This window comes from Geotrypetes seraphini, chromosome 4, assembly GCF_902459505.1.
Source record: "Geotrypetes seraphini chromosome 4, aGeoSer1.1, whole genome shotgun sequence".
Lineage (NCBI taxonomy): Eukaryota > Metazoa > Chordata > Amphibia > Gymnophiona > Dermophiidae > Geotrypetes > Geotrypetes seraphini.
The window spans coordinates 104,435,734-104,460,400 of NC_047087.1; the positions used below are offsets into that span (position 1 = coordinate 104,435,734).

The 24,667-nt window shown below is 45.1% G+C and overlaps 1 protein-coding gene across 7 annotated transcripts in view; it reads right to left on the minus strand.

Annotated features, from left to right (window-relative positions):
• Positions 1–24,667, minus strand: part of GPR156 (G protein-coupled receptor 156) — a 121,228-nt gene that overhangs the window by 67,640 nt on the left and 28,921 nt on the right. For 2 of the 7 annotated variants that reach the window (XM_033940183.1, XM_033940186.1), the window contains exons 2-3: positions 15,957–16,292; positions 8,351–8,475 (exon numbers count right to left, since the gene is read on the minus strand). Coding sequence is in view for 2 of the 7 variants with exons in the window: in XM_033940181.1 (XP_033796072.1) it covers positions 8,351–8,475; positions 15,713–15,820 (233 nt within the window). In the remaining 5 variants the exon portion in view is untranslated. Of the gene's footprint in view, positions 1–8,350; positions 8,476–15,712; positions 16,293–24,667 lie in introns of all 7 variants that reach the window. The other 5 variants (XM_033940181.1, XM_033940182.1, XM_033940187.1 and 2 more) reach the window with 4 other exon arrangements.

A 24,667-nucleotide genomic window follows, 5' to 3' on the forward strand; every position in this document is an offset into this window, starting at 1 on the left:
ATGGGGACAGGTTTGTCCCCGTGGGAACTCAATTTCCCTATCCCTGTCCCCGTGAGTTTTGTCGCTGTACCTGTCCCTGCCCCATTCCTGTAGGCTCTGCCTTAGCCGCACAGGCCTCGAACACTTATGATTTTAAAGTGTTTGAGGCTTGTTCGGATGAGGATGGAGCTTGCATGAATGGGGATGGGACGGAAAAATGAGTTCCCGCGGGGATGGGGAGGAATTTATCCCTCTGTCATTCTCTAGTACACACACACACACACACATCTTTTCTCTAAATTTCTGTGGCTTAAGGGGGGAAAAAAGCAGTTGCAACTTGTATCCTCTCCTATTTAAAACTATTTTTGAACTACTTATAAAACCACTTAGGAATCTTTTCCCTAAATATACTTGCAATAACTTTACTTAGGCACTGTGTAGAATGGAATCTACTATAAGATACTTGTATATTACAATTCGATGAACTAGTCTACATTTTGTTTCCATTCTCTGCATCATGTACCAATGAGCCCATTGCAAGATTTATGCTTATAACAAAACCCGAGATGCACTTACATGTAGTGTAGAATAGGTATTAAAATTTAGGCAACACTCCACAGATTAGGTAACATACTTAATACATACCAGATAAATTGGTTAGTTAATTGGATTAAAAAAGTTTTAATTTAAGACTAGCTATGGAGAAAGATTATATTAATAGCCATGTGGACAGGGATAAACTTATCTCCTGGAAAGAGCTATAGATCTAAGAATCTTTTAGGGTATTTATGATTTTTTTTGGGGGGGGGGAGGGGGTGCTGGGGTAAACCTTTAATGTGACCCAGTATGGCACATTGTAAGCTTGAGTTTAATAATCTTTATTCATGCCAACAGAGCAATTTGCAACAAACACTCGCTAAAGATTCCGTACAAACTTAAGGAAGTTCTTCACCCAGAGAGTGGTAGAAATCTGGAACGCTCTTCCAGAGGCAGTTATAGAGGAAAACACCCTTCAGGGATTCAAGGCAAGGTTGGATAAGTAAGGCTAGACTCAAATAGGGCACTGGTGAGCGGATTGCTGGGCACAATGGACCACTGGTCTGACCCAGCAGCGGCAATTCTTATGTTCTTATATGTTCATTATTTCTATCCACTTCCAAAAAATGCAGCAATCAAAGAAGTTGGCATTAAGAGAAATAGCTCTAGATAAATTCAGCAGAGAGGAAGGCAGCCGACACCAGCAGAGTAGCGAATTAGGCTGCTAACAAAGAACTCTCATACCTCCGGGCAGGGCCGGATTAATCAATAGGCCCAGTAGGAATGTGCCTAGGGCCCGAAACGGTGAGGGAGGCCCACTGAAGGAGGACAACTAACCTTGTTATTTTTTTAAACTGCAACGGCAATGCCCCCCCCCCCCCGCCCGCAGCAACAGCAACGCGGACAGATCTGTTACTGGAAGGTCCCGCGATGACTGCTTCTGCCAGTCCATCCCCCTCCGACGTCACTTACTTGCTCTGGAAGAAGTGACGTTGGAGGGGGATGGGCTGACAGAATCATCACGGGACTTTCCTGTAACAGATTCGGCCGTGTTGCTGTGGGGGGGGGGGGCGTTGTTTGGGGGGTGGGGCCCGTTGCCATGGGGGAGTAACCAGATACCGGCAGCGGGCAGAGCCAGTAGCTGCAATGTTTAGAGGGGGAGAGAGAAAGGAGCATGGAAGGGTGGTGGAGGGAGAGAAAGGGGGCAGGGTGGTATGGCCGAATCTGTTACAGAAAGTCCCGTGATGATTCTGTCAGCCCATCCCCCTCCAACGTCAAATTCCTCAACCTCCTCCCCTCCATTCCCAAACTTGCAGACTCTGAAAACAATTGGCACAACTGGATCGCCCTTTCCAAGTCCACCTACCACTCCCTCACCCCCCAAACCACTAAATCCATCATCTATCCCCATAAAGCCCCTTGGTACCTTCCACTCCATAGAGACCTGAAACAAAAATGTCGAGCCTTAGAGCGAAAATGGAAAAAATCCAAATCCTCATCTGACAGACAGGCCTGGAGAGTCAATATCAAACTCTACAACTCAATATTAAAAAAAGCAAGGAAGAACTTCTATGGAGACAAGATCTCCAAATCCAAAAACCAGAATGGCACATTGTTCAACATTTGGCGCTCCCTAACCACTAAAAATGACTCCACCCTTCTTCCCTCATCTCCTTCAGCCGAGGTCCTAGCAAAATTCTTCAATGATAAGATCTCTACCTTAAGGCGCTCCTTCCCGCCCGCAATCTCCTACAATTCTCTGGTGCCCCCCGAACCAACCCCACCCTAGCTGCTCTCAACCCCATCCCTGCCGACAGATCCTGGACTGTCTTCGAGCTCATATCTGATTCTCAGACCCTTAAACTCTGCCTCAAGTTAAAATCATGCAACTGCATCCTGGACCCATTTCCCTCCTACCTATTTGAGAAAATCCCTGCACAGGCCATCACATCTCTTACCAAACTCATAAATTCTGCCCTATTATCAGGCCTATTCTCCACTGAAATGGGACACATCGCATTGACCCCTTTACTGAAAAAAGCTGACCTAGACCCCTCCATACCATCCAACTACCGTCCAATAGCAAATATCCCTCTCCTCACCAAACTGCTCGAGTCTATCATATCTACCCAGCTCTCTTCCTACTTAGAAAGATTCTCCATCCTCTTACCTTACCAATATGGCTTCAGACCCAACTTCTGCACTGAATCCCTATTGGCCTCTCTAATCTCTAAGGTTCAGCAACTGCATTCTCATAACAAGTTTGCTGTCCTTCTACAATTCGACCTCTCCGCAGCTTTTGACGTTGTCCACCACGACATTCTAATTTTCCAACTCTCCGAGATAGGCATTAGCTCCATAGTTCTTGATTGGTTCTCCAAATTCTTGCGCTCCCGCTCTTACATGGTTAACATGAGCGGCACCTCATCCTCCCCCTGGACCCCGACTTGTGGTGTCCCACAAGGCTCACCCCTCTCCCCAATCCTCTTTAACATTTACATGTCCTCCCTGAAACTACTCCAATTATCCCCCCTTGAAACTCTTTACACTTACGCTGATGACATCCTCGTCCTCCTTGAGACCGACTCGAACCTCACTAACCTATCCACGAACATATCCTCATGCATAAAGAACCTCCAATCCTGGGCATTCACAATGCATATGAAACTAAACGAGTCCAAAACAAAACTCCTTTGGCTCGGCCCAAAATTAGACCATCTACCTTCCTCCATCCCATTGTCCTCCGGCCCCCCATTACAGCTCGAGTTCTCAAGCAAAGTTCTGGGTGTCACCTTAGACTCTTCTCTATCCTTCAACGAACATCTCCAATCCCTGGTGAAGAAATGCTTCTTCAGCCTTCACATGCTAAGGAAAGTCAGACCCTATTTTCACCAAAAACACTTCGCAGTCCTAGTACAATCCATCAGCCTCTCCAGATTGGATTATTGCAATTCTATCTACCTCAGCCTAACCAAGAAAAGCCTCCACAGACTTCAGCAGATTCAGAACGCCGCAGCTAAGCTTGTTTTCGCGAAAAGCAAATTTGATCACGTCTCACCACTCTTGTCTAAGCTCCATTGGCTCCCAGTAATCCCCAGGATCCACTTCAAATGTGCGTGTCTGGCCTACAAGATCCTACATGGCATCCTTCCTGCCGTTATCCCTCTATCCTGGAACTCCCCAACCCCTACTTCCTCCAGATCCTCCCAAATTTTTAAACTATCCTTCCCTTCCATAAAAGGTATTTCCCATGCAGGCGAACTTGGGTCATCCCTCCCCTTTAGAATCACTGAGATCTGGAATAACCTCACCTCCCCACTCCGAACCTCAAGCTCCCTCCAACTCTTCCGCAAACACCTAAAAACCTGGCTATTCTCAAAACTGTAACACTTCCCCCCTCTTAGGCCTCTCACCTTCCCCCTTTACACCTAACTCTTTAATCTCTCCACTGTAGTTCCTCTCTCATCCTTCTTCCTGTAAACCGTGCCGAGCTCCGCATTCGTGGAGATGGTGCGGTATATAAACCCAAGGTTTAGTTTAGTTTAGATAGTATGGAAGGGTGGTGGAGGAAGAGAAAGGGGGCAGGATGGTATGGAAGGGTGGTGGAAGGAAAGAAAGGGGCTAATGGAATTGGTGTGCAGGGGAAGGGGAGAGATATAAGGAGAAGGATTCTAGATGGAATTGGGTTGGAGGGAGAGAAATGGGGCAGATGCTGATGGAATTGGGGTGCATGGAAAGGGGAGAGAGATATAAGGCAGAAGGATCCTGAATGGAATTGGGTTGGAGGGAGAGAAAGGGGGCATATGCTGATGGAAGTGGGAGGAAGGGAGAGGAGAGGAGAGAGTGAAATGCCCGACCATGGGGATGTGGGAGAGGGAAGGAGACGAGAGAGATGCCAGAACATTGGAGGAGGGAAGAGAAGATGATGGATGCCACACAAATGGGGGGGGGGGAGGAAGAAGAGATGGAAGGGAGAGGCAGTCAGTTTCTGGAAGAGGCACAGAAGGACAGAAGATGAAAGGAAGCGAGTGACAAGAAGATGAGGAGAGCAGAAACCAGAGAAGACAAAGGTAGAAAAAAAATTTCTATTTATTTATTTTTTTGCTTTAGGGGACATGCATCGCTGTTTCTGTGGTGTTGCATTGTATGCAGAGTCCAGCTTCTTGGTGGTTTTATTTAACCTTTGTCTATGTATTTAAGAACATAAGAACATAAGAAGGTGCCTCCGCTGGGACAGACCAGAGGTCCATCTTGCCCAGCGGTCCGCTCACGCGGCGGCCCATCAGGCCTATCGCCTGAACAGTGGTCCCAGACTAATTTTGTAATTACCTCTAATCCTATCCTTATAACCTACCTCTACTCCTATCTGTACCCCTCAATCCCTTTGTCCTCTAGGTACCTATCCAAACCTTCTTTGAAGCCCTGTAGCGTGCTCCTGCTTATCACTTCTTCTGGTAGCGCGTTCCATGTATCCACCACCCTCTGTGTGAAAAATAACTTCCTGGCATTTGTTCTAAACCTATCACCTTTCAATTTCTCCAAGTGCCCCCTTGTACTTGTAGTTCCCCATAATTTGAAAAATCTGTCCCTATCTACTTTTTCTACACCCTTCATGATCTTGAAGGTTTCTATCATGTCCCCTCTAAGTCTCCGCTTTTCCAGGGAGAAAAGCCCCAACCTTTTCAGTCTGTCAGTATATGAGAGGTCCTCCATACCCTTTATTAGCTTAGTTGCTCTTCTCTGGACTCTCTCAAGTACCGCCATGTCCTTCTTGAGGTACGGCGACCAGTACTGGACACAGTACTCCAGGTGCGGGCGCACCATTGCATGATACAGTGGCAGGATGACTTCCTTCGTCTTGGTCGTGATACCTTTCTTAATGATACCCAACATTTTGTTTGCTTTCTTTGAGGCTGTCGCACACTGTGCTGACGCCTTCAAGGTTGTGTCTACCATCAATCCCAGGTCTCTTTCAAGGTTGCTCACCCCTAGTGGTGATTTTCTCATTTTGTAAATGAACATCGGGTTTTTTTTCCCTACATGCATGACCTTGCATTTCCCTATGTTGAAGCTCATTTGCCACTTTTTGGCCCACTCTTCCAGCATTGTCAGATCTTTTTGGAGATCTTCGCAGTCCTCCATGTTATTTACCCTGCTGTATAGTTTGGTGTCATCCGCAAACTTAATAACCTCACATTTTGTTCCTGCCTCCAGGTCGTTAATAAATATATTGAACAGGAGCGGTCTCAGCACCGACCCCTGCGGAACTCCGCTCATGACCCATTGCCAGTCTGAGTAATGGCCCTTTACTCCAACCCTCTGTTTCCTGTCCGCCAGCCAGTTTTTGATCCATCGGTGGACCTCCCCTTGCACCCCGTGGTTCCATAGCTTCCTTAGCAGCCTTTCGTGTGGTACCTTGTCGAAGGCTTTTTGGAAGTCAAGGTAAATGATGTCTATGGATTCCCCTTTATCCACCTGGCTGTTGACCCCCTCAAAGAAGTGTAATAAGTTTGTGAGGCATGATCTGCCCTTGCAGAAGCCATGCTGGCTCGACTTTAGTAGCCCATTTTCTTCAATGTGTTCCCAGATGCTGTCTTTAATCAGCGCTTCCATCATCTTTCCCGGGACCGAGGTCAAGCTCACCGGCCTGTAGTTTCCTGGGTCTCCCCTTGAGCCTTTCCTGAAGATGGGCATGACATTTGCTAGTTTCCTGTCTTCCGGAATCTCTCCAGTTTTTAAGGATAGGTTGCATATTTGTCGAAGTGGCTCAGCTATTTCGTTCCTTAGTTCCTTGAGTACCCTTGGGTGAATGCCGTCCGGACCTGGCGATTTGTCGCTCTTTAGCCTGTCTATCTGCTTGAGGACATCCACCTTGCTCACCTCTAGTTGGACCAGATTTTCATCCTGTTCTCTCTTTGCGATCTCCTCGGGTTCCGGAATGTTGGTTGTGTCCTCCCTCGTGAAGACTGACGTGAAGAACTCGTTTAACCTGTCAGCTATCTCCTTTTCCTCTTTTACCACTCCCTTTCTATCTCCATCATCCAAGGGTCCCACTTCCTCCCTTGCCGGTTGCTTCCCCTTGACGTACCTGAAGAATGATTTGAAGTTTGTTGCTTCCCCCGCCAGTCTCTCTTCATATTCTCTTTTTGCTTTCCTAACCACTCGGTGACACTCCTTTTGGTGTTTTTTATGTTCCTTTTGGTTGTCCTCTGATTGGTCCTTTTTCCATTTTTTGAAAGATGCCTTCTTGTCATTTATCGCCTTTGTCACTGCATTTGTTATCCACACTGGGTTTTTTGTTCTATTTTTTTTGCACCCTTTCCTGAACTTGGGGACGCACAGGGTCTGTGCTTCATGCACCTTGTCCTTAAGTAGGGTCCGGGCTTTTTCTACGGACTCCATCTTCCTTGCGGTGTTGTTGAGTTTCTTTCCCACCATTTTCCTCATGGCATCATAATTCCCTTTTTTGAAGTTGAGTGCTGTCGTTGTAGTTCTATTCACCTTTGCTGATCCAATTTCTAGCCTGTACTGGATCGTGTTGTGGTCGCTGTTTCCTAGTGGGGCTAGTACCGCCACCTCCTTTTACAAAACTGTAGAGCATTTTTTAGCGCTGGCCGTGGCTAAAAACCATACTACAGTTTTGTAAAAGGGGGAGAGGTTAGTTTGTGATTACATATTCCATACTAGGCGAAGGTGTTTTGTATGTTTTGTTTGTATGAAAGACATGGGTTTTTTGTTAGTGCTGACTAGCCTTGTTTGGCAAAAAGCATCAGGCATGGTTCTTGGGAACACCTTGAATTAACCTGATTTGAATCTCCTTATTTTTCTGCCAATCTTCTTTTGTTTCATGTTGGATTCTTTGGTGGACTGCTTGACTTGTTGTTTCGTTGCAAGTTAACATACATGGAGTGGAACATAATAGAGAATTTACAAATTTGGTTGTTTATACATAGTAACATAGTAGATGATGGCAGATAAAGACCCGAATGGTCCATCCAGTCTGCCCAACCTGATTCAATTTAAATTTTTTCTTCTTAGCTATTTCTGGGCAAGAATCCAAAGCTCTACCCGATACTGTGCTTGGGATCCAACTGCCAAAATCTCTGTCAAAACCTATTCCAGCCCATCTACACCCTCCCAGCCATTGAAGCGCTCTCCAGCCCATCCTCCCCTAAATGGCCATATACAAACCGTGCAAGTCTGCCCAGTACCGGCCTTAGTTCAATATTTAATATTATTTTCTGATTCTAGATCCACTGTGTTCATCCCACGCTTCTTTGAACATATGGGTTATAGTTGGTTGATGTAGAGTGAGGCAGTTGAGAGGCGTCGTAAACTTGGTTATTAATATAGACTTATATTTCAGATAGTATTACTGCTTTACAAATATTTGAACACTTTTATATATGCATGGAAAAGGTTCAGAGTTAAAGCCCTGGGTAAGTAGGTGGGAAGGGAAGGAAGGGGGATTTGTTCAGAGATGTTTGGGGGTTGCATAGAAGAAAAACTGTGCACTGGTATGCTAATCTTTGTTTGTTTTGAATTAAAAAAAAAAAAGAAATACAAGTGGAAATAAAGAAGTTAATAAGAAAACAGATAAATGGGGCTCTTCAATGATCCATGTCGTCGGTGGGGGGCGTTCCTCTGATCACCCCATTTGAATATGGACCCCGTAGTGAATTGGTCGGCCTGCCATGGATCGGGCAGGTTAGTGAATCTAGCCCATAGTTGCTATACAACACTGCAGATATCCAAACACACAGAAGCAAAGAATGGAAAAGCCGCAGGGGAGCTGCTTCTCAAAAGAAGGCCAACGTTTCAAGAAATTGCTTACCTGTTCTTCCTAAAACGGACAGTGAAGACGAAGAAGAGCAGCACTTGCAGAAGACCCAGAGTAAGGAAGAGACAGAGGGCCCCAAAGAGAGCTGCAGAGATCTCGGTGCCTTCAGAGCCTGTGTGCTGGAGAAAGGAATGGGAGTTACATGAACGGTACCAGGACTGCAAGGTCACACATCCATTTTCTTCATATCCACAGAGCTCAGGGCTCTCCCTATCCAAGTTCTCCAGTGCACCGTTTCATATCACCTGTGAGAAGATTAATCCTTTCCTGGGCCCTAGGCAAACAAGCACATTGAATCCCCCCTCCGCATTGTAACAAAAACTCAATTTTAAAGCATCAAAGACGCTCTTCTCCCTCCCATGGAGGAGAAAATAGACAGGCGAAGAAGCAGCAGGGTAAAAGTGCTTTCTACCAAACAATGGCCGAGGGACAGGAATAATGAAACGACTTCTGGTAAATCCAAAGACACAAAAAGTGGAACAATAGTTCTGGATGTAACAGGAAATGTCTGGTGCAAAAGTTTATTAGACTCAAAATATCATATGATAACAACAAAATCTGGGTGCAAAGAATCTGTGTAGAAGTTGTTACAGTAGTTTCACCATACACTAATTGCGCACAGATTTTGTAATAAAACCAGTAATCTGGTCCCACCCTCTCCTCTTTTTTGTAGCGGTTGACTACTTAGGCCAAAGGCTACCTTGAGAGCCACTGAATTAGCACCCTTTCTAACCATTTGGGTCCTATACATGTACCTTAATCCTGCTTTCCCAATCTATTCGTTTGTAATTCCCTCTTTCCAACTTACTGGCTGATTCTATCGGAGCATAAATTTTCAGTGCAGCAAGCCCTTCCTGTTGGACCTCCTTCAGCTTCTGCACCTAGAACGTTCTTTTGAGAAATTGAAAACCTCTTTTCAGTGATGCTTTTAATTACCAGTTCCTTCTCCCTTTTTTTCCCCCACCACCTGAGGAATCTACCTAGGTCTGCAGAGAATGGATCTGTGACACAATTCCTCTTTCTATCCTATTGAATGATGTAGTTCTGTTTACCTCTTATTCTTCCTTTTTTTAATTTTGTTATTATTGCCAATTAAGAAACACTTTGAAAGGTTCCTGAAGACAAGTTTCAAGTTTTATTAAGATATACCACTGTTGGCGGTACATTAAAAAAAATTTGAAACTATCTGTAAGGAGGTGTTGAGTCTGGTGGGTCACAGTTTGGGACTTCCTGTCTGACCTGAAAGCAAGAAGCACAGCAAGAGCAGAGACCACCACATATGCTGAACATTGACTCCTTGGCTTCCTTGGAGGGATGCCAAACAGCTTGGATATCTCCCAGATCTAGGAGGTTTGAGCAGCCTACTGAAATCAGTATTGTGGTCTATATTTTTTTTAATTATTATTGCAACTTATTAACTGGCTTAAGTACATCTCCTATAGCACCCTTTATGCCATGTGCCAATAGAAATGAACATTTTATACAGACTGACCTATTAGCAAACTAAGACCCGAGTAGGCCTCTTTCACTGAGAGCACCGCAGGGTAAAAGTGAATCAATGTTTCACTCTTTAGTGCAAAGACCAGGGGACATTCAATGAAATTCATGGAAATGCTTTTAAAACAAATAGGAGAAAGTGCTTTTTCACTCAAAGTATAGTTAAGCTCTGGTACTTGTTGCTAGAGAATGTGGTAACAGTGGTTAGCGTAGCTGGGTTTAAAAAAAAAAAAAAAAAAAAAAGTTTGGACAAGTTTTTGGAAGAAAAAAAAAAAGACATGCCCTGTGATCAGTAGCATGGAATGTTGCTACTATTTGGGTTTCTGCCAGGAGCTTGTGACCCGGATTGAACACTGTTGGAAACAGGATACTGGGCTAGATGGACCCAATATGGCTATTCTTATGTTCACCAGGCAAAGCTCATTTTCTGCATTTCCCCCAGTTTCTTCAACACTAACAAAAATCAACCTAAGACAAAATAAGTAAGACTCTTTCAACCTCAGTATTGTCTCATTCACTGATGATTTAAGTTCCTAATTAAAGCTTTTGTTTTCTCTATTGCAGTGTTTCTTTTTTTAGGGGAGGGAGGCGGAAGGGACTTTGCAATAGGTGATTTCAGGAGAAGAGGCAACTCTCAATCATATTTTCACTAAATATTTCTAAATTCTTGCGTTATTAATTTATTTATTTTTGGGTAAAATAGTCACATGGATGTGAACCTGTCACTCTGTGGCCCAGCAAAGCAAACCTGTACCACACTCTAATTAACAGCAGCCGCTGCCGCCGCCTGGCTAGCTAGGAAGTATGAGCACAAACCAAAAAATAAAGGAACAGAAACCCCACGTGAAATTAGAAACAAAAACAAGTGGGGAGTGAGCTAGAACACATAAGCCTTGAAACAAACAATATTTATTCATAAAGACTCAAATTAAAATGCATATAAAAGTGCAAGGATTTAGACCAGGGGTGCCCACACTTTTTGGGCTTGCGAGCTACTTTTAAAATGACCAAGTCAAAATGATCTACCAACAATAAAATTAAAAAAAAAAACACAACGCACACTGTACGCATACAATTGTTAATTATCATTCCTATTCTGGGGTTTTTTCAAAGAGGTCAAAGGAGATGACTCTATGCACTGTCACCTCAGTAACAACCATACAAAAATAGACAAATACCCACCCCCTCCCTTTTTACTAAACCACGATAGCAGTTTTTAGCGCAGGGAGCTGCGCTGAATGCCCAGCGCTGCTCTCGACGCTCATAGGCTCCCTGCGCTAAAAACCTCTATTGCGGTTTAGTAAAAGGGGACCATATTGTAAAATATAGAGAGCAGATATAAATTCAGTCACATTTTGATCACTAAATTTAAAATAAAATCATTTTTTCTACCTTGTCTGGTGATTTCATGAGTCTCTGGTTGCACTTTCTTCTTCTGACTGTGCATCCAATCTTTCTTCCCTTCTTTTAGCCTGTATGCTTCCTCTCTTCCTGACCTCATTCCCCCCCCCAATGTTTTCTTCTTCTCTCCTTGCCCTCTCTTTCTTTCTCTCTTCATGCCCCCATTCTTTTTTTCTGTTTCTCTTCTTTCCTTCTGTCTCCCTGCCTGCCCTCTTTCTCCCTCCCTGCCCACCCACAAGCCACTGCTTCTGCCGCTGCCATCGGATAACAGGCCCCCAAAGCCGCCCGCCGCCGGCCAAGCTCTCCTTGCTTCGGGCCCACCAGCATTCCTCTCCCCGACGTCAATTTTGCCGTCGGAGAGGAAGTTCCGCTGGCCAGAACTTCCTCTCCGACGGCACAATTGAGGTCGGGAAGAGGAAGGCTGATCGGCCCAAGATCGACATTTTGGGAAAAATGCTGCCGGGTCCTGCCTTTGAGGAAACAGAAAGTAGGCAGGACCTGGCAGCAAGAAGAGCAAATCGCAAGCTTCACTGACCTGTCTCCCGCTTTAGCCCGCGAACAGGGCTCTAACATGTGCGTGCCGGCTTCACTTCTTACCCCCTCCCCCTCCCCGGACATAACTTCCGGTTTCAGAGGGAAGCGAAGGGAAGCCGGTACAAGCACATGTTAGCCCCCGGAGCATAAGTTCTCCAAGCCTTTTTTTGTTTTTTTTTTTAAATGTTGAGCAGCGGAGGCAGCAGCAGAATTCAGGAGCGGGCCAGTCAGGAGGGGAAAAAAGAGAAGGGAAGAAGGGAACCCGTTCTGCGATCGACTGGGGTCGCCTGAGCGAGCGACCTGTCGATCGCGATCGACGCGTTGGGCACCCCTGATTTAGACTCTAGGGCCCTCTTTTACTAAGGTGTGCTAATCGATTTAGTGCACGCTATACACTAACACGTCCATGGATTAACATGCACGCGTTAGCGTTTAACGCACGCTGATTGGTTAGCGCACCTTAGTAAAAGAGGGCCTAAATCCTCGCACTTTTATATGGATTTTGAGTCTATATGAATAAGTTTCAAGTTTCATTTCAGTTTGATGAATCGCTTATTTAGTTTTACTAAGGGCTCCTTACATCAAGCCGCGCTAGCGGGGTTAACGCATGTGACGTTTCATCACGCGTTAACCTCCGCGCTGGCCTAAAAAACTACCGCCTGCTCAAGGGAGGCGGTAGCGGCTAGCGAGGCCGTCGGTTTAGCGTGCGGTATTACGCGCGTTAAACCGCTAGCGCGGCTTGATAAAAGGAGCCCGAAGTGAGGTACAAATTGATAAAAAAAATAAACATACATTTAGACATACAATTTAAAATTTAGAATAATGGGTTAGACAAATAAGAGTTACAGACCAACTAGTACACAACGTAAGAGGGAACAGAACTACAATTCAGTGTTTTAAAGTACAGAGGAGAACCATATATGGAAAAAACAATAGGGAGGGAAGAGTGCAATCGAAGAAGGAAACTAATATAAAGTTCAAACATAATTTAAAGATTCAAAGCATCTTTAAAAAGAAAACTTTTAAAACGACTCAAGTCGTTTTCCGCTCTTAAATGCTGTCGTCGTGTTCTAATAACTTTCAAAGAGGGAACTACAGTGGTACCTCGGTTTACGAGTGCACCGGTTTGCAAGTGTTTTGCAAGACGAGCAAAACATTTGCAAAATCGGTGCCTCGGAAACCGAGCATGGCTCGATTTGCGAGCGCCCTGCCCCCCCCTCCCCCGCAATCTGGCACCCTCCCCCCTGTGATCTGGCACCCTCCCCCCCGCAATCCGGCCCCCCCCGATGCGATTGGGCACCCCACCACCATGATCCGGCACCCCCCCCCCCGATGCTTCTTACCCTCATCTGAGCACCCCGAAGATCGGCCTCATCTGCTCAAGGCCTCGATTTACGAGCGCCGCCCCCCCCCCCGTGCAATCCGGCACCCTACCCCCGTGATCCGGCACCCCCGACGTGATTGGACCCCCCCCGCCACGATCTGGCACCCCCCCGCCACGATTGGGCACCCCCCCGCCGCTTCTTACCCTCATCTGCGCAGATGCTCAAGGCCCAGCAGACGAGGAGGCCGATCTTCGGGGTGCCCAGATGAGGGTAAGAAGCGGCGGGGGGGGGGGGGTGCCCAATCATGTCGGGGGGTGCCCAATCGTGTTGGGGGGTGCCCAATCGCGTTGGGGGAAGGGTGCGGGATCGTGGCGGGGGGATGCCCAATCGCGTCGGGGGGGGGGTGCTGGATCACAGGGGGTAGGTGCTGGATCGCAGGGGGGGCCTTTGAGGGGAGCAATGCCGGTTATCAGGGTGGGGGAACGCATCAAAGCGAGTTTCCATTATTTCCTATAGGGAAACTCGCTTTGATAAACGAGCATTTTGGATTACGAGCATGCTCCTGGAACGGATTATGCTTGTAATCCAAGGTACCACTGTACTAATGTTTGTTTCAAGGTTGATGTGTTCTATTCCACTCTCCACTGAAATTTACCCCTCAGGCAAACAGCACTAGAATATATCAGAAGGCTTGCACTCTTTGTATAGCAGATTAAAGGTAAAACCCTGCGGACTAATCCCCAGTAGGAGGTCTGCAATTCCTAGAGCAGACTTTCTACAACCACAGCAGAGGACTATAAAAATAGGGACCCAGATACAGAAGTGTCAACGATCATCTAACGATCATCGCTGAGCCGATTTTGATTGGTCTAGCGACGATCGGATTTGCCACCCCTGATACACAAAACGGGTCACTGCATGGTTTTGTGCACGATCGCTCAATCTCCAATCCAGCCATGCAAATAAGGTCATTAATATTGAAATGCCATGTAAACTAGCAGAGCGACTGATGCTCAAACATGGCTTCCCGATGCACAAAAAATAAGTGACTGCTTTTAGTGATCCAAAAAAATGCTTACCTGTCCTACCCATAGTTCACTCCTGAAATTAATATAGCATACCATACTTTAAAAAAAAATGCACACAGATGCTGTGTATATATTACACATGCACAATATCTGCCCCATTTAAAAAAATTGAGACGAGCCAACACCCCCTCCCCCCCCCATATCAAGCTGCCGCATCCCCCTGATGACAACAGCGGGTCCCCGAACCAACCAATGATGACAGTTGCCCCTGTGACAGTGACACACCTAGAGAGACAGGAGGGATGCCCGCACCCTCCTGCCACCACAAAAATCCCCATGCCAGCCAAAATTGTCAGGAGTGATGCCCACTCTCTTCTGCCACCAGATGCCTCCCAAACCACTCCACATCTCCCCTTACCTTAAAATTTTATAATAGCAGGAGGGATGCCAAGTCCCTCATGCTCCACAAGCTGCCACTACAAAATGGCGGGCCTTCCCTTTTACGGTGCATCCTGGGATGCACAGGGATGGGCCTAAGGCCCCATTGGCTCAGACACATAAGGCGTTCATTCCTGGGAGGGGTTTTAGGTATCTGGGCCAATCGGAGCCTTAGGATCCTCCCTCTGTATCCTGGGATATAGAGGGGGGAGCCTAAGGCCCTGGTTGGCTCAGTTTGGGGTGTGAGGGGGAGGTTTGGGGGGCATCTGGTGGCAGGTGGAAGTGGGCATCCCTCCTGCTTATTTTTTTAATGAAGAAGAAAAGGAAGGAGAGGGGAAGGGATGGCTTGGGGAGGGCATCCGGTGGCAGGAAGGAGTATGCATCCCTCCTGCCTATTGTGGCTGGCATGAGGGGTTTTCATGGTGGCAGGAATGGACATCCATCCTGTCTCTCAGGGTGCATCGCTGTCATGGGTGCAATCGCTCTCAATGATTTTTTTTATGGTGGGAGGGATCGGTTGGGGGGCCTGGCAGGGGAGGGGCTATGTTCAGAGGGGGGAGGTCGCTGCAGCATGAGGGAGTAGACATTCCTCTTGCCGATCTTCAGTTGGGGAGAGGTCAGATCAGGGAGTGTCGGGGATTCTGGCCTGTTGCAGGAGGGAGTGGGCATCCCTCCTGCCAATAACGGTGCCAATAACGGTCATTGGGGGGGGGTATTTTTTATTTATGGGGGGGCAGATATCTCTGACATTAAAAAAAAGCCCCAAAAGCTGAGTGACAGGAGACTGATTTGTGGCTTCCTCTACCACTCAGCTGTTCAGGCTTTCCCAAACCGGCTCTACACCTGTGTCAGTCGCTCTCTCAGTCGCTCTCACAGTGACTGATCAGACAGTATTCCTGCAAGCTTCCAAGCAAATCATTTGCATGGAAACTTGTTGGAACATCAGTCGCTGTTCCAGAGTTGGCCAAAAAAAAAAAAAAAAAATCGGCAAACAACGACTCACACGGTCTTAACAACCGTGTTTTGTGTATCTAGCCATCAATTTCCTAGTCCTCCTCCTCTCTCACTTTAATATGAAAATCTTTAGAGATGATAAATTCCTGCTACTCCCCCTCCCCAGTAATGGAACCTACAGTCATTATTCTGCACAGTTCCTGCTGCACTCTCTGGCCCTCTGGCAGGTTAATTCCAGCATCCATATGGCAGTCACACAGGTTGCTGCAGTTAAATGTCGCCTCCATGTCCTTCGGCTTTCCTCTTTCAGTCGCATCCTATGGACAGTAGCCAATATTTCCTTCTCCCTGCAAAGAAGTCAGTGGGGCAGCTCAGGTTTCCTTGTTAAGATGCCATAGATACCTGCACCTTCAGTAATCTCACCTCTCACATGTCAAAGAGAACTGTTCTCCAGGCTAAAGATGTACAGGTTGGACTTTTCTATTTAACCCCCAACTCATTCCTGGGCCCTGTTTGATCCAAGGCAAGTGCCAAACAAACACCTAAACAACAGCTTTCAGGCACCATCCACATGTTTTGCTTAATTTACTGTTCTTCTGGTCATCATGGCCTCTGTAGCAAGGTCATATCACCTTGTGACCACCAGGTGGCAGGTTGCACTGTTAGATGATGTCCTTGTAGCAAGTCCTCAGGAACTGTGATCTGGTAAGTTGCATACACCACCTTTAAGCCATAACAGAAGGACAGCCACTAGTAACCCTGTAGTTGGGAAAATAGGAAAAAAAAAATATGTAGACAATAGTGAAGCACAGACAAAATGCATGTTGTTTTTTTTCTTGCAAAATTCATTACAGCTTATGAGAGCTTGGGAATTTATTTTATTTTTCCCTGGGAATGATCAAAATAAATTGACTTTACCCGTGTTGTCACTGTCTGAAGGATCAAACAAACACACCCACTAGGTAAGAAAAAAAATGCCACATGTGAGGGTGGATGCTATTCATTGATCCAAATAATAAAACATATGAATGTTACTACCCAGTTTATTTTAAGCCTAATTTATTAAGATTTTTATCTCATTCTATGGCAATTTCAGAAATGTTGATAAATCAGGTCCTGGTATATTTAATAAGAAAAGCTTAAGAAGGAGAGGCACAATGTTCTAGCCTAGTACAAGTAGACTGATTTCTTCCCAACAGGTTGGTAAGGGCAGTCGACTCTTCAGAAGTCCTATTCACAGCTCCTCCTCTGGGGAAAGACTTCCTAGTCATCACCCAACAGTGTCACCCATTGGTGGACTTCAGGGCGCAGGCATACAGGGTTCCAAAAGGAGCTGTGGTTTCTGCACCCTATACAGCACTGACCCCCTAGAAGGCTGTTTATATGGCAGGGATAGGTGACCTTAGTCCTCAAGAGGGCCACAACCCAATCAGGTTTTCTGGATTTCCCTAATGAATATGCATGAGATCTATTTCCAAACAATGAAGGCAGTGCATGCTAATACAAGGGATCTTGAAAAGGTTTCCGCACTTATATATATATTTTTAAACACTATTTATTAAATATCTCAAAAGCAGCTCTCCCACTACGTGCAAGGCGAGCAGGCTTGCCTGACTAGTCACATGACCTCATACCACTTCTCCCACCCCAACCATTTCCCGTAAAAATACGAAAGTGTGGAAACTTTTTGAAGAAGCTTCGTTGATCTCTTACATAGAGTCATTGGGGAAATCCTAACTGGGTTGCAGCCCTTGACAACCAAAGTTGCCCATCCCTGTTATAAAGGGAGGCTCCTTGTGACCTTGGACATAGGGTAAAGGGTCATGGATTTGATATACTGCCTTTCTGTGGGTACAATCAAAGCAGTTTACAAATACTATATGCAGGTACTTTTTTATGTTCCTAGTGGGCCTCACTATCTAGGTTATGTACCTGGGGCAATGGAGAGTCAAGTGACTTGCCCAGGGTCACAAGGAGCTGCAGTGGGAATCAAACCCAGTTTCCCACCACACTAACCATTAAGCTACTTAACCATCCATTGCCTCAGAACATGAGTCCACTAGGGACAGGAAAATATCTACTGAACCTGAATGTAATTTACCTTGAAAAAAAAAATAAAATTAAGATATATGAGCAAATCTCCACACCCCTACCCCACAACACAATTTACTGTGAATAAATGCCACTGCAGTAAATCTACTCGAGGGTTATTAGTTTAAAATTTTCTATACCACCAAAAATCTCAGTGGTTTCCAAAATTACATATATAGAAACATACAATTGCACATTAGGTTAGGTTCCCACAAGGTCAATATTAGACATGTTGGGGCCCAGGATAGAAATTTGGAAGGGCATTCCAACTAGGGTTACCAGATTTTACTGTGATGAAGCTGCTAAGTAGTAGATTTAAAACAAACTGGAGAAAATATTTCTTCACACAATGTGTAGTTAAACTCTGGAATTCGTTGCCAGAGAATGTAGTGAAATCAGTTAGCTTAGCAGGTTTTAAAAAAGGGTTGGATAATTTCCTAAAAGATAAGTCCATAGGCCGTTATTGAGATGGCTTGGGGAAATCCAATGCTTATTCCTAGGATAAGCAGCATAAAACTGTTTTACTTCTGTATTTGGGATATAGCTAGGTACTTGGGACCTGGGTTGGCCACTGCTGGAATCATGATACTGGGCTCGATGGACCTTCAGTCTGTCCCAGTATGGCAATCCTTATGTTCTTATGAGCAGAGGTCTGCCATTTTGTTTGTCATTATCATCATCAGGGGATGAGGTGAATTTTTAATTATTAAAATGGAGTCATCTTTGATGAAAGTTTGGAAAGCACTGTCCTATGCAAAGCGTCACAGTTGCAGAGGATGGAGAAAAAGCCCTGAAAAGGGCAGTCCTTCTGCAGAATTAAATGACTGCACCCGCAGGGTGGATTCTCGTCAATAAACTGCAATCTGCACATCTTTGCCTTCCACAGGCAGCTTTTCTGAGTTAAAAGGCATTATGTTGCCTCATCACAAAGCCACTTTTATGCTGTTATGCAAATAACACCAGCATCATTTACATAAAAGCTGGCCACAGTAGGCAATTTGCCTTCATTAATACACAATTAATTGCTAATCTGAGGTAGCTGTGAGGCAAAGCTGGAATCTTCAATATGTCTGTGCAGCTGATCAGATGCCGCATAATAGATGAATGCTCAGTATTGCAACGATCAGACAACAAGCAACGAAAATCACAGCGGGAGAGGAGAGGAGAGAGCCTGGTTGTGACAGACGCTGGGCATTTGGCTGTGTGCCAGCTGTGAGAAGTTCAGTCAGTTTCTCAGTGCCGATGGTGTGTTTTCTTTAACACAGTCCCTCTAGTGACAGACGCTATTTTCATGTCGTTTCTGATTTGCCTCTAACCTTGCCATCACCTCCACCTTATCAAGACTAGCAGTTATTATCATAAAAGGCAATTCTATAAGCTGGTGCCTAAAGTTGGGTGCAAATAATTTGCCCAATTTATAGAATAATAGTGCTTATGTGTGTAATGCAGTGGTTAGAGCTACAGCCCCAGCACCCTGGGGTTGTGGGTTCAAATCCCTAACTGCTCCTTGTGACCCTGGGCAAGCCACTTAATCCCCCAGTGCCCCAGGTACATTAGATAGAGTGTGAACCTGCTGGGACAGATAGGGAAAAATGCTTGATTACCTGAACAATCTGTAATCCGCATAGAATTGTAGGATATGTGGAATATTAAAAATTAAAAAGAAAAAGAAAGAATAATTGGCAGCTGCAAGGCACCGTTCTAGGACATCCTGCCCAAGATCAAGTTTAAATTAGGCATCACTGCCTTTAAGATCATGACAGGGAATGCCCCCAGCTACCTGACAGAGTTGGCCACCTTACTCCAGGGTGCCTCCACAGATATTCCACCAGAAATCTTTTCCACTTAAAATTCCCAGCATGCAACAATATAAAGTCTACCAGGCAAATTCCCTTATCCATCCAATATCAATTAGCAAAATGCTGGAACCAACTATTGCTTACACTATGATCTTGTAACCACTATCTCAGGTTGAGAAAACCTTTAAAAGCATTTTAAGGGGCAAGTGTGGCGCAGTGGTTAAAGCTACAGCCTCAGTACCCACGCTGCTCCTTGTGACCCTGGGCAAGTCACTTAATCTCCACGTTGCCCAGTTATATTAGATAGATTGTGAGCCCACCGGGACACACAGAGAAAAAGACGTGAGTACCTGAATAAATCCACGTAAACCACTCCGAGCTGCCCTGGGAGAACGGTATAGAAAACTGAATAAATAAATTAATTTCTGTACCAAGACAGGGAGTCAACCCTGAAGTAACTGGAATGGTAATTGCAAAAGCCCATTTATAAACTGTTTAATGCAACTCCTGGAACATAACGATGAGCCAACGATAACCTGCTTGTACTTCTAACTACGGATTTGTAACTATGACCTAAATGTATTAATAACTCTACTGATCTACCTGAATAATTATCCATTGTAAAGTCCTGGGTAACTGACCCAACCTCTTGTAATGTAATCCAAACTTGAACTGAATAGGTAAAGGTGGAATAGAAAACCTGATTAACATAACATTTAACCAGCCAGAAACAGCTCCTGGCCGGTTAAATGGCACTTGGCTGGCTAAGCGCTAATATGCAGCGCGAGATGGCGGTTCAATATTAGCACTTGGCTATGTCATGTGATTTAGCTGGCTCTCTGTGAAATTTAACCCTTTCAGGACCAAGGGACATATTTGTCCCATAACTTTAAAATCCTATAAATTTTGATTGGGATAGTCTACAGTTCTAAATTTGATATGTACGGATTCCATATGATACTGCCTTTATGTAAACAAACTGGTTCCGACATTCATTCATTAGCGTCGTTGCCAGATTGACGAGAAGATTCACTTGCCACACTGTCCATAAGCCAGAAGTTTGATTTTTTTTAAAAAAAATAATGATATTTCACAAAAAAAAATCAATTTTTTGGCATCTGCAAGCCCTTTTTACCATAAAAATGTCGTCAAAACCACAAAAATTGGCCTACGATCCTTATGGTCCTGAAAGGGTTAAAGCGCTAGCTGGCTAAGTTTAGCACCCAAATCAGGCCACATAAAGAGCTGATCTATCTTTGGCCGCTATAAACGTATCCGGCCAGTGCTGAATAATCGTTTTACCTAGCTAAGTTTCTGGCAGCCAAAAATTTACTGCATATTCAGTGCCGGTAACCAGAAACAGCCCAGCATTAATTATCTGGGTTTCATGCCGACCGCGGGAATCAGCCTAACTAACTCCCATGGTCTGAATATTGGCCCCAGCATGCCTAAATTGCTTAGCACACAACTGTCGGTGGATCCTACATGAGGGCGGAGCATGGGCGTGTCAGGGGAGTATCACCAAATGACAGACACAATTTATAAAATACTGTCAGTCGCTCACATTGCATGGCACAGTTAGGCTCGCCCACTTATGCCAGCCACTAACCTGTCATAAGTGGACGCGTCTTACCAATCTGATGCACTGATGAGGCTTTGTGCTAGAATGTTGTAATGGCTTAGGCATGCCCTTAAGATATTATAGAATTGGCATCGCTTTGCGCCCCTCTGTGGCACGTAAAATGCGGTGTCAATTTATAGAATTGCTGCCCTCCGTCTTGGCTGCTGTCCCTCTGTCCCACCCACATCATCGTATGGAAAAATCAAGTATGTTTGGGAACCCAAGAGATGCTACCTCAGTATTTCCTAATGTTAAACTAAACCCTAGATTCATAAGGGAAGAGACAAAAGGTGTGCACATACATTCTGTTATAGCAGATTGTGTTTCATAATATTATGACAATTCATCACTGTGTGCAGCGAAAATACTTTCTAATGCCACTCAAAAAAATCCTGCTCCACAGGCTGATAAAAAAAAAAAATAAAAAAAAAATTATAATGTTGACTTCGACATGATTTCCATGCGGACCACATTTTGCCCACATGGCTGTTTCAAGGAGGAATGATTATACAAGTCCAATGTTTGATGTTGTTGCTCAAGCATTAGCCACACTTCTCTCCATCTCACTTAGATTATTCCCCTAGTATCAACATTTATGTGGAATCCCTTTCCACAGGGTGCAGCAAGTCTTTGAGCACCTGTCCTGAGCAAATTCCTTCATTGTAGCAACACAGAAACATGTTGGCAGATAAAGGCCAAATGGCCCATCCAGTCTGCCCATCCGCAGCATCCACTATCTCCTCCTCTCCCTAAGAGATTCCATGTACCTGTCCCATGCTTTCTTGAATTCAGTGCAGTCTGACTCCACCACCTTTACTGGGAGACTATTCCATGCATCTACCATACTTTCTGTAAAAAAGTTATGTCCTTAGATTACTCCTGAGTTCCCATGGTCTCACAAAACGGCCAACAGGAACTTGCGATAGGCATTTTTGATCATGGCTCTCACGGGGCAGGAGCATAGGAAAATCGCTCATGCCCTACTTAACCGCTAAATCACTAGGGCTTTAAAGGTAAATTCTATAGGGGTCAGGGAGGGAGGCATGGTGGTATAGGGATAGGATACGGGAAGGATCGCTCCTGTCCTGGCTCACTGCTGATCACCAGAGCTTCAGGCAGGCCCATAGGAGGCCTGCATCAGGTCTGGACATGGGCACAGACCAGAGGACCTGAATATAAACCGAGACCTCCATTTTTGGGCCATTTTTTTGGCTCCAAAATCTCAGTTTATATTTGAGTATATATATAGCAATATAGTATTCTTTACCCAATATCAAACTTCCATAGTTAATTGATTCTTTACCTTCGCAAACAACCAGGGAAAGTCTCCCAACTCTATCCCCTTAAGCATAATTGTTCCACTTAAATCCAGTTTCTAAAACCCGATGCCCTCCAATTCAGTAAAGCTTTCACCAGTGCCACCTGATAGTATAGCAAATAACTTGGTACAATCATTCCCCCTTTGCACAGGAATGCAATGATACTTCCTCTACTGATTCTGGGAGGTCATCTCTTCCATATATGCTGTAAAACTCTAATGCAATTTTTGAAAAATAATTTTGGCATTTGGTGAGTCCCTGGACATCGTCTATCTGGATTTCAGCAAAGCATTTGATAGCGTGCCACACCGCAGGTTGCTGAACAAGATGAGTTCTTTAGGTTTGGGCGACACTTTAACAAAATGGGTTGGGAACTGGCTTGGAGGTAGGCTTCAGAGGGTGATGGTGAATGGCACTCCCTCCGAGATGTCGGAGGTGATAAGTGGAGTGCCACAGGGCTCCGTCCTAGGCCCGATCTTGTTCAACATCTATATAAGAGACCTGACAGAAGGGCTTCGAGGTAAAATAACATTGTTTGCCGATGATGCCAAACTGTGCAATGTAGTGAGCAAAAGCACAACAGACAAAAAAGCAATGACAGACGATATGGTGCATGACTTACTGCTGCTGGAGCACTGGTCTAGGTCCTGGCAACTCAGTTTCAATGCCAAAAAATGCAAAGTCATGCACCTGGGAAGCCAGAATCCATGCAAGATCTACACCCTAAATGGCGAGATCCTGACAAGAACTGTAGCAGAAAGAGACTTGGGAGTGATTGTCAGGGAAGACATGAAGTCGGCAAACCAAGTGGAGCAAGCTTCATCCAAAGCAAGGCAAATCATAGGTTGCATACGCAGGAGTTTCATCAGCCGTAAACCTGAAGTCATTATGCCACTATATAGATCCATGGTGAGACCGCACCTGGAGTACTGTGTGCAATTCTGGAGGCCGCATTACCGCAAGGATGTGCTGAGACTGGAGTCGGTCCAGAGAATGGCCACCAGGATGGTCTCGGGACTCAGGGAGCTCCCGTACGAGGAGCGGTTGGGGAATTTGCAGCTCTACTCACTCGAGGAGCGTCGAGAGAGGGGAGACATGATCGAGACATTCAAATATCTCACGGGCCGCATCAAGGTGGAAGAAGACATCTTCTTCTTCAAGGGTCCCGCGGCAACAAGGGGGCATTCGTGGAAAATCAGGGGCGGGAAACTGCACAGTGACACTAGGAAGTTCTTCTTCACTGAAAGGGTGGTTGATCGCTGGAATAGTCTTCCACTTCGGGTTATTGAGGCCACCAGTGTGGCGGATTTTAAGGCCAGATGGGATAGACATGTGGGATCTATCCGCAAAGATAGATAGTGAGGATCACTGGGGTGGGCAGACTTGATGGGCCTTGGCCCTTATCTGCCGTCTATTTCTATGTTTCTATGTTTCTATGCTTGGAAGTGAGGCAAATAAATACAGGAATTTTGGGAGGAGTATCATCTTAAGAGTATATTCTGCCTAATACTGCTGACTTTCACATTTATTAAGCTCTGTCAAACTGGCTTTCAATAGGGGCAGACAATATTTTGTGTATAATTCTGCCAGATCAGCAATTAGATTAGAACTATATGCCCAATGAAAGGGAAATCTTTGTTGTAATGTCTCAACCAATTGTGCATCCAAATAAATATTCAAGATCTCCAATTTGGATGTATCCATCCTGAAACCAGAAACTTTACTATAGTTGCTCAGTGCTTTCATCTATCTATATATAAAATTGGATGTATCTATGTGTGTGTGTGTATATATGTGTGTGTATGTATGCATGTTCCAGCATAACTCTGAAATGCATGGAGAGATTTCAACCAAACTTGGTATACATATCACTTACAATCTGGGAAAAAATACTGTGGAGGTGGGAAGGGGGTGACATGTGCGACATGTGTGTTACGTAGATGGAGCTGCTTTGACCAATTATGTGAAGCTTCGGGAATGATGTCACACATTCAACAGTTTAGAAGGAAGTGCAGCTGTGCTGTGGTGAAGCCTAAACAAAAAAGTGAAAACTGAAAATTTGTGTGATGTTAATCCTCAAGTGAATGTACACTGTTCCCTCCGTATTCGCGGTGGATGCGGGCGGAACATAGCCATGAATATGGAAAAACCATGAATAACTTTTTATGTTTAAATCATTTTTATTAAAGTCAAACAGAACAAGAAGCAATATACAATACAACAATTATCAGATTTTCCAGCATAAAACAACTCCAATCCCCCCACCACCAAACCACCCACCCAACCCAGGTAGCAGCAGCGGCA